This window comes from Phyllostomus hastatus, unplaced genomic scaffold (assembly GCF_019186645.2).
Source record: "Phyllostomus hastatus isolate PE091 unplaced genomic scaffold, TTU_PhHast_1.1 phas_scaffold_93, whole genome shotgun sequence".
Lineage (NCBI taxonomy): Eukaryota > Metazoa > Chordata > Mammalia > Chiroptera > Phyllostomidae > Phyllostomus > Phyllostomus hastatus.
The window spans coordinates 19,691,158-19,701,567 of NW_025334042.1; the positions used below are offsets into that span (position 1 = coordinate 19,691,158).

At 47.3% G+C, this 10,410-nt stretch overlaps 1 protein-coding gene across 1 annotated transcript; it reads left to right on the forward strand.

Moving 5' to 3' along the window:
* The first annotated feature begins 2,730 nt into the window (after window positions 1-2,730).
* Window positions 2,731-9,923, forward strand: KRT2 (keratin 2). Its single transcript, XM_045829451.1, has 9 exons — window positions 2,731-3,342; window positions 4,313-4,527; window positions 4,910-4,970; window positions 5,787-5,882; window positions 6,540-6,704; window positions 7,014-7,139; window positions 7,953-8,173; window positions 9,372-9,406; window positions 9,505-9,923. Exons 1-9 carry the CDS (start codon window positions 2,731-2,733, stop codon window positions 9,921-9,923), a joined length of 1,950 nt encoding a protein of 649 aa, XP_045685407.1.
* The last annotated feature ends 487 nt before the right edge of the window (window positions 9,924-10,410 follow it).

Genomic DNA, 10,410 nt, shown 5'->3' on the forward strand with positions numbered 1-10,410 from the left:
AAGGGATGTGCTTTTGAAAACCTGTGAGGGGAAGCATTCAGGAGCCTGGGCTTGCCAGCAGCTTGTTAAAAGAAGGATTTTGACTGGTGTGGCTCAGTGGATTGAGTGTCGGCCTGTGAACCAAAGGGTCACTGGTTTGATTCCAGGCCAGGGCACATACCTGGGTTGCTGGCTGGGTTGCTGGTTGGGTTATGGCCAGGTCTCCAGTGGGGGACACGTGAGAGGCAACCACACATTGATGTTTCTCTCCCTCACTTTCTCCTTCCTTGCCCCCTCTCTCAAAATAAATAAATAAAAACTTAAAAAAAAAAGAAGGATTTTGTCCTACAGTATCGCTGTTCTGCTCTCAGAGATAGCAAAGTGAAAACTCATTCCACCAACAGGTCAATGTCCTTGTGGGACAGTGTGGATTTAGGATAAATGTCCCCATTTCACAGATGAAGAAAGCAAGGACCATAGTGGAGGTCAGCTACAAAACACAGTCGGAATCGAGCGTCTTAATACCCATCTCACTTTCTTAAAGAACTTGTTATCTACATAAGCACACTGACATTATGTAAGAGGTAAAGTTTAAAAAAGGAGTAAAATGTTATATAATATTCACATTGCATTCTTCCACCATCCACATTTTAAGAGAAGAGGACTCTACCTCTTCAACTTGACTTTCAAGAACTGGTAAATAGATCTAGAAAGGGAAGGTGCCCGGCAAAGAGACTGGAAAGGGAGACCCAGTGTGAGAGCAGAATAATAAAGCATGCAGACTGTATGCCTGGCACAAGCCTGGTATACAGCAGATGCTTAATAAATGTCTGTTCCTTTCTGTCACAGACAGACTAAGACCCCCCCACCCCCACCCCCACCAAAGCTGGCATGGCCTCAGCACAGTCATGATGGAGTAATGGACAATTAGGGCGTAGTTCAGATAGCCATAGATAATGACACGTTTAACTTTGGATTGAGGTTCTCTCCAAAGCCTTTAGCTTTACGATGTATTTGCATACTTACAATTATATAAGCCCAGCTAGGGAAAATAAATAAAGGAGACACACAGATTTGCTTCTTTCAGCATTCTTTTATTGCAAATCAAACCTCTTGAATAACTAGCGCCCTGTTCTTTATCTTCATTGCCGCTTAGTTAAGACATAGGGCTGGAGACTACGGGGAGGTGGTGCAAAGGTAAATAGTACTTACTGAATTTCTGTGATTAACCAGGAACTGAGCTTAGCACATGTATTTATCATCTTGTTCTGTTTTTACAATAGCTATATTCTTCTTGTTAGTCACTTTCCATAGATGAGGGAACTGAAGCCCAGAAAGCATTGTGAATTATCTAAGGTCATTTAACTAAAATACAATGAAACTGAGACTTAAATTTGAAGCTTATGTTTTTTACTTGAATGTATGGTAACTCTGAACTAGGATCTGAGAAATCTTGGTTCGGTAACTTAGGTGATTATGTGGAGTTCATGACCATAACACATGAAAAGAAAAGGAGATATCTTTGCTTCACCCCAAATAACAATACCTAACATTGATATGTGTATCATTGTTTTCAAAAACATTCCAGATCATTTTCCCATTCTATAGCTAACAATACAGGATTGAGTTTAATTCAACATCACAGAGAGTAAAATGCAAAATTGGGACTCAAACCCAGAATTTCTGACTTTAAATTTAATTCAAATAGTCCATAGTGCCTCTCCTATGTATTTGGCCACATGGACAAAGGAAGGACTGTGCTTGGATTTAGATGTGGGAGCTCTGTGCCTTTGGTGAGTTGGTGGGTCTTCTGATCTTCATCCAACCCTGGGTATCATCGAAGAGCACAGCTTCCTAATTGCTCACCAGAATCACTGCCAAGCGTGACTCCTGACTGACTAAACCAAAGTACACTTGGATCTTGGAGTTGCGGAAAGCCTTTGATTGCAAACTTTTATTGGGTGCACAGAGTGAGATAGACCCAGAGGAGGAACTTTCCTTCAGCCCCTCATTTCTGGTTTTCATGTAGAAAATGACAGAGTTAATGGTTATAAAAACTTCTGGTTACAGGAAAGAAAGTTCTCTTATCAATGCCTGGCTATTGTGCATTCCTTCTATATCACAGGAGGGAAAGAGTCAAGATATTCTGAAGAATGACAACTCTTTTGCAGTACCCTAAGTCAGCTTCTTTCTGTAAGAGGACGCCTGTTTCCTCACAGCACATGCAAAGGCACTTGTTAAAACTCTTCCTGGGGCAGAAGAAAAAGCGAGGGGAACTCTAAGGCTGGTATTGAGAGGCTCCCGCAGTCTCTACCCCGTCATCTGGTGTCAACTGAGCTGTGGCGGCGAGCCTCCACTGGCCTCCTTTGGGTTAGTCCAGGACAGGGAGCAGCATTTTGCAGGAGGTCCTTTTCAGATTGAGAAACACACATTCTGATCTCCTCTTTTGATGATTTTACAAAAATCAAATTGCATGACAGATGCCTAGATAAGCAGGAGAAGTTTGCAATCAAAGCAAGTTCTGGGATAGGGCAGGTTATAGATTTTTAATGGCTATTAGCTTGATAATCATACACCAGGAATAGCTTCCAGGCAGACCAAACCCATGCATAAGTGGGCCCACACCCATGCACACCAACACCTAGGTGGAGTATAAAAGGGGACCCTGACAGTCTCCCAAGAGCAGAGTTGAATCTCCAGCCTTCAACCCTTCTCAGGAACCTTCAACTTTCCTTGCTGGGCAAAGCCATCATGAGTTGTCAGATTACGTGCAAACCTCGAAGAGCAGGAGGAGGTGGAGGAGGATTCCGGAGCTTCAGCAGTGGCTCGGCTGTCGTCTCTGGTGGGAGCCGGAGATCAGGCACCAGCTTCTCCTGTTTGAGCCGCCATGGCGGTGGCGGTGGCGGAGGCGGCTTTGGCAGTCGGAGTCTTGTTGGCCTTGGAGGAACCAAGAGCATCTCCATTAGTGTGGCCGGAGGAGGTGGAAGCTTTGGCTCCGGTGGTGGATTTGGTGGCAGAGGAGGTGGCTTTGGAGGTGGCTTCGGAGGTGGCAGTGGCTTCGGAGGTGGTGGCTTCGGAGGTGGCAGTGGCTTCGGAGGCGGTGGCTTCGGAGGCGGTGGTTTTGGAGGAGGCGGCTTTGGTGGAGGCCGCATGGGAGGTGGTGGTGGCTTTGGAGGTCCTGGGGGTCCTGGTGGCTTCGGGCCTGGAGGATTCCCTGGTGGAGGCATCCATGAAGTCTCCATCAACCAGAGCCTCCTGCAGCCTCTCAATGTGAAAGTTGACCCTGAGATCCAGAACGTGAAAGCCCAGGAGCGGGAGCAGATCAAAACTCTCAACAACAAATTTGCTTCCTTCATCGACAAGGTGAGTCATGAGAAGCTGGCTCCATCTGATGCTTTAGGATGCCCTACTTCCAGTGCTAACTGAAAAGCAAATCTCAGATTTGTCTGTTGTCGAGCCATGAGTGCAGTCACATGAGCCTGGATTATTAGCAATATCCAAATGGGAAAGGTGCTGGCTTTGTGGGCTACATCTTCCACAACAGTCGCAGTTAGGAGTTATTTGTGCCCTTGGCTTTACTGTTTTTGCTAAATAAATAGTATTTATGGAAAACTCTGAAAAAATCATAGAAAAAGTGATATAGATAAATGATGGACTGATTGGGTCAGGCCATGTGACAGCAGGTTTTGGAAGGAATTGCTGAGACATTTTCTTCTGAAATCCTCTTTCCTTCCCTAGAAGTTTTTACTTTATTAAATTCTGGGAAGCCGAATCTGAAATATCTACTGAGGGATGAATGAAGTTCCTGCCTTGAAGAGAAACATTCTCAGTTTTGTGACCCATAAAGTCTTTATTGGTGTCACTTTGGTGTGTTACAGGGTTTTCTTCTATTTCAAGGCCGTTGAACCTGTCTAGGGAATTTACAAGGCTCCTAAAAACCAGACCGAGGAGCCCTGCTTTCCAGTGCTCTCACATTCATCACCCTTGGGAGCAGTGCCAGTGGAGGCCTGCCTTTGGTTTTCCCCAGCATTTATGGGACCTTTGCCGAGAATTCACCTGGGATAGGGAGGGAAATGGCCTGGAGTCTTGGGAGTAGCTGCAAACAAACTAGTGGATGGGAAAGTAGGAAAAGTGTTCTGTGCATGGAGAATGCTGGGTGTAATATGAGGAGCCTATAGAACCTTCCCAGTGTGGAGGCAGGGAGCTCAAGCTCTGTCCGGCACAATCTGGCATGATCTGTCATCCAGCTCAGGAGGATGAAGCCATGTAGACTCCTCTAGGTCCCGAAGCAGGGCAGTCCAGAGCTCATGTCCTATTCTTCTGGTCATGGCAGGTGCGGTTCCTGGAGCAGCAGAACCAGGTGTTGCAGACCAAATGGGAGCTGCTGCAGCAAATCAATGTCAGCAGCCGTTCCACTAACCTGGAACCCATCTTTCAAGCGTACATTGGCCAACTGAAGAAATATGTGGATTCGCTCTCTGCAGAAAGGACAACACAAGATTCAGAGCTGAGCAACATGCAGGATCTCGTTGAGGAATATAAGAAGAAGTAGGTGGCAGAGAAAACATTGAGTGGAGACATTGATCTAAGCCACCTGATTATTCCCCCAGCATGAGATGGGAGACTTCCCAGCAAGTCACTCATCTCTCACTTGCATTTGTGGCGATAAAGGAAAGAGGCATTGGGATCTTGGCTGATAATTTGCAAGGAAGACATTCAGGGCTTTAGAAATCACCTGTTTTACTTGTTTGAGAGTTAATTTATTGAAAATCACCCTCATTTAGGATATCATAGTTTCATTTTAGACTATTAAAGAGTGTTTAATATTCCATGAGAATAGGGTAATTTTGATGAATCTACCAGGAAAAGGAAAAGAAAAAAGTAAACAAAGTAGAACTAATCTAACACTATGTCTTTTGGGTCCCAACAGGTATGAGGATGAAATCAACAAGCGCACAGCTGCTGAGAATGATTTTGTGACACTTAAAAAGGTGAGCAAGAGAATGTCATGGCTGGGCTGGGGATGAGAGTGCTTCAGAAGCCTGTGGTATCTGAACAGACAGGCTGGAGAACAACTCTGAGCGAAAAGACCAGTGGCAAGGGAAAGGGGTGAGGCATGTCTATCACTGATTCTCTTGGGAACCAAAGTGTTTTTGTAGTTCAAGTTTTTGGAGACAATTTTCGAAGATGTTGTGCAATTTGGTAGAGCCTTTCCCATCAATAACCTATTGAAACCTATATTGGATTATGAAAGATAAAAACAAAGAGAGCACTTAATTCTTCTAAGAAGTTGAGAAAGGAATGGGACTTCTCTAAGAATGCCTGCTATTGCCTGTTGGTTGTGCTGATGAAGGTTTGAGCTGGAAGGCAAAAGTGTAGGTGTTCAGCTGGTTTCTACAGAGGCTTTGATATAAAATCCGAAGAAACTCAGGAGAGATTGGGATGGACAGACAGGATGGGAGAGTGGAGGACTATTAAAAACCACAGAGGCCACTATGACTCATAATGTATCAAGCAAGAGGGTGAGAATGGTTGACAGAGCTTGATCTATTCAGAGCTCTGTTGGTGTTGAGGTGCATGAGCAGTGAATGTGGTCATGGAACCCCCAGGGAAAGCACAGAGTGGACTCCATGCCCGATGAGGTCCCATGAGGACATGGCTCATCTGAAGGTGCCTGGGATATTGGACAGCAGCTAACAGGGACTGGGTGGAATGGAGTGTAGAGAGAGGATGGGACACGTACCCAGAAAGGGGGTGAATAAGTGGAGGTCATGAGTTTTACCAGAGGCTGCTTACCTTTCTTACAGGATGTGGACAATACCTACATGGCCAAGGTGGAGCTGCAATCCAAAGTAGAAGTGCTGAGCCAGGAGCTTGAGTTCATGAAAGCCCTCTTTGACGCGGTAAGGAGGCTGTTCCCGGAGAGAACCTTTCTTCCCACCCTTCCCACCAAAGGAAAGCCCTTACCAATTGGTGAAAAAGTGGTATAGGTGGGGTGTATGGACAGGCTGACTTCAAATTGCCATCATTCCAGGCTGCTAGAGGGCTTCTATGGAACAGGTCTTGGAGGAGAGCAACTTTCTCCTCTGACATCACAGGAAGCAAGGGTCAGGAAACACTAGGACAGCTTCCCCTTACTCCAGTTGCCAAATGTCCTACTCCTTTTAAGAAGAGATCTGTCCTGTTCCCATCCCTATGTCCAATATACTTTGGAGGTCAAATGTAATATTCCTATCTGCTCCCTGCCTAAATGCACATACATGACTTCTGCAACAGGAAGTATATTTTAAGGCACTTGCCATTAACCAGCTTCTTTCTGGGGGCACTAATCAAAACTGCATAAATGATGAAGGCTGTTAACTAGGAGGCTCAGAAATACAGACCCCTCTCCCACAATTCTCAGGACAACCTCAGCAGGGGCCTAGGAATCATGGTGATAGAACTTTAAATTCCATGCAGTGCATGCTGAGTCTGAGGCTCTGTGTGGCTCCTGAACACCAGGGAGGGGCTACCTTCTCACTGGACAGGGAAGCCATGGCCGGAACTCCCATGTGTTGCAGGAGCTGTCCCAGGCACACCAGACTATCACCGACACCAATGTCATCCTGTCCATGGACAACAACCGCAATGTGGACCTGGACAGCATCATCGCCGAGGTCCAGGCCCAGTATGAGGAGATTGCTTTTAGGAGCAAGGCTGAGGCCGAGGCCCTCTACCAGAGCAAGGTAAGTACTAGGAGCCCAGGGAGAGCCACAGCTGCTTATAGCCAGCCAGAAACTGTACAATAAGGTTGTTATTGTTTTTATTTAGTGGAAGTTAGGCATCGTTCCCCAGAAAGAGTGTCCAAAGTACCCAATCAAGTGTCCTCAGTCAAGTCTGGCACTGAGTCTTTCTGGGGGTATCAGATGGTTCCCACCCCCCATGAGTGCAGCCATGATATCCCGCTTGGCTGATGCTCCCTGGACCAGTGCCAGACTTCCCTGCTTCAAGCCAAGCTTCTCCCCAGCTGCAACTGTTTTTCTCTTCCCATACAGTATGAGGAGCTCCAGATCACTGCTGGGAAACATGGAGACAGCATGAAAGAGATCAAGATGGAGATCCATGAGCTGAACCGCATGATCCAGAGGCTGAAAGGGGAGATTGACCACGTGAAGAAGCAGGTGGGACATGGCCCTGAGAACTGGTGCAGCTCCACTGGTTGTGCAGGGCTTGGGGTGGGGTGGGAGGCTGTGTATAGGTGTGGTCAAATGTGTGTGTGTGTGTGTGTGTGTGTGTGTGCGCAAGACAGGGAGAGAGAGAAACTGAGATGTTCTAATCTAGTGTATATTGATCCCAAATACCTTGAGCTTAACATAATTTAAGCTCATAACAATTTTTAGAGTGGCCTAAGAGACATTCTAAAGCAAGGAGTAGTATGGGGAAAGAATTGTGTCCGCTGTTTGATTGCTCACACCAGTGAAAGAGAAGAATAACAAATGAAGCAGGGGTCGTTGGACTTGTCATGGACTGCAACCCTAGCATCCACTGTGGCACAGCCCTGAGCACCGCCGGCTGCATGATGGAGCGGCAGTGAGTGCTGCAGGGAGTTGGCATAGGGCTGGGCATTAGTTTTGAAAGAGAGGATGTGGGCACAGAATCTGCTCCAGAAACAACAGAATTTGTGAGGCAGTCCACCTCGGATGTTTCCATTTGCAGCTACAAAATGGGATAATGATTCTGGACCTGTTTTGTGAGGGTCAAAGTTCTGTGTGGGGAACTTATGAGTCCAGTCCAAGGCGACTTGGGAAGACGATGCCACAGAGACAGCAACAAGTCTTAGCACAGTTGTTTGCAGCTTGTGTTAACTCCAGGGGAACCCAACACTTCCAGGGCCAGTGATTCTGGCTTGCCACACCCTAAACACCTCTGTTCTCTCTCTGCCAGGCAGACTCCAGTCTCTGTATAAACAGAAAGCGTTTCTCCTTCCCTTGTAGTGTAAGAATGTGCAAGACTCCATTGCAGATGCTGAGCAGAGGGGAGAGCATGCCATCAAAGATGCCAAGAACAAGCTCAATGAGCTGGAGGAGGCCCTACAGCAGGCCCGGGAGGATCTGGCCCGGCTCCTGAAGGACTACCAGGACCTCATGAACACCAAGCTGGCCCTGGATGTGGAGATTGCCACCTACAGGAAGCTGCTGGAGGGCGAGGAGTACAGGTGAGGGGTACTGGGAGGGCAGAAGGGACCCGGGTTCACCCTCCCTTATCTCTTAGAACCATGGCTGGAGGCAAAGTCAGGGTAAGCAGTGGTGGAGCTGGGGCCTTCTGATGGCTGAGAGCTGAGGTCTCTATGTCCTCTGAGCAGAAAGTCAGGACATAAAGCATTATTGTACAGTGGTAGATTTATTCATATGGAATGACTAACAAGGCAGAGTCAGTTAAATTAAGCAGTAAGTTAATTGTGTTTTTTTCTGAAACAAGCAAACGAACAAACAAACAACCCCCTCCCCCCAAAAAAACCCCGAAATGCTATGAAAGCAGGTTAGTCCTAGACACTTTGAAACCTTGCTTTCTGGGTCTGTGGGGCACATGGTCTCTTCTGCCTCCATGTTGTGACCTAGAATAGGGAGATGGGTTGGGGTGTGCTGACTGGCTGTGGTGTGCTCACCCAGAACAGGAGCCAGACCTAATTTTTTGCAGGTTTCTGGAGGTATAAACAGAACCATTTGCTAATGCCCCCAAAGAGAACCTTTCTGTCCAAAGGGGTCAGAAAACTTTGTTAGTGTCATTAACACCCCCAGTGATTTAATCTGGCTATAGGCAACTGGAGGAGCAAAACTGCCCTGGGCCACCAGCAAGCCAGTATGACAGACAGGGAGCTGCTGGCTCAGGCTGCTGCTCTGTGCCTGTCTGCGAAGCCAAGCTTCATATCCCCCAGCTTGCAAGAAGCATTGGGAAAGAGTTCAGACGAAGCCGAGGACGGTGGGGCAGGAGGGTGGGGCAGGGAGGCTGCACAGAGCTGAAGTTCTTTCTGAACTAAATGTTCACGCAATACAGCCTCATTTCAAAATTTCTGGTGTGGCTTGGATTCTGAATATTAGATTCCCCAAGATGGATTTAAATACAAAAATGGGGTGCCAAGTCAAAAGTGAATTTGACTTCTGATTATTTTTATGAGAGCAAACAATGTAGATGAATGGGGATGCCAGGCATGGGTGTGGAAACAGGGGGCTGGAAACAGTGTGGAAACAGGGGGCTGGTCCCATCTCTGTGATCTGGCAGTGCAGAGGAGAGTGGGCTCTCTAGGGCTCTGGTGGCTGATGTCAGAGGCTAACCTGTACACTTGTAGGTGGCACTTGTAAAACAACATGTATGTAGAACTTAAGTGCTCTGTCTTTTCTCCCTCTCCTCTACAGGATGTCTGGAGACCTCAGCAGCAACGTGACTGTGTGTAAGTGGGGGTATGGTCCTGTCCTCTGCATGGTGTGTTGGGTGGAGGCAGGCTGAGACAGTCAGAACTTTCTATGGTATCACCATCTCTCTCTGCAGCTGTGACAAGCAGCACTATTTCTACAAGTGGGACATCCAAGTCTGGCTCTGGAGGCTTCGGTTCTGGAGGTAGAGGATCTGGTTCTGGAGGAGGAGGAGGAGGAGGAGGAGGATATGGCTCTGGAAGCGGCAGTTTCGGCTCTGGAGGCAGAGGGTCAAGCTCCAGAAGTGGCGGTGGAGGAGGCGGTGGAGGCGGCAGTTCCAGAGGAGGCTCCGGTTCTGGAGGAGGCTATGGTTCTGGAGGAGGATATGGCTCTGGAGGAGGCTCTAGAGGAAGCTCTAGAGGAGGCTCTAGAGGAAGCTCTGGAGGGGGGTATGGCTCTGGAGGTGGTACTAAATCAGGAGGGGGAGGTTTTAGCTCTGAGAAGGGTGGCTCCAGTGAAAGTTACAGTTCCAATGTAAGCTTCTCTTTTAGATAAAGATGGAGTTCTGCTCCTGATTCTCCCACTCCAGAATGTAGAGGCCTGTCTTTGTACATCTAATTGACAGACAGCAAATCAAACCTTGTCATCCACCTCTGATAGCATTTTGGAGGAAAGGGATGCCTACATTAAATTTTTCAAATATCTCCTCTCCAAACAAATTAGTTGAAACCACTGACACCCTCTGTCCCCTGGGGAAGAATCTGCATTGCCTAGGTTTGTGCTTCCAGCCATGCCCCCATTCCTGGTCACTCCTTGCATTGCCCATTTGGTGGTCCTCCCCCCCCCACAGGTATTCTGTTGAGGACCCAGTTTCAAAGCCTGTGCCTTTCCCCTGACAGTGTCCCCAGAGAAACAAGTTTCTGTGTATATAGCCTGTTTTGCTGGCTCTGAATCTAAAGTGCTGTGGTCTTGGTGTCTGCACAATAAACTTCATTTGCAATTCATAGCATGTGATGTGTGTTTCATGTCAAGCCTTGGCAGA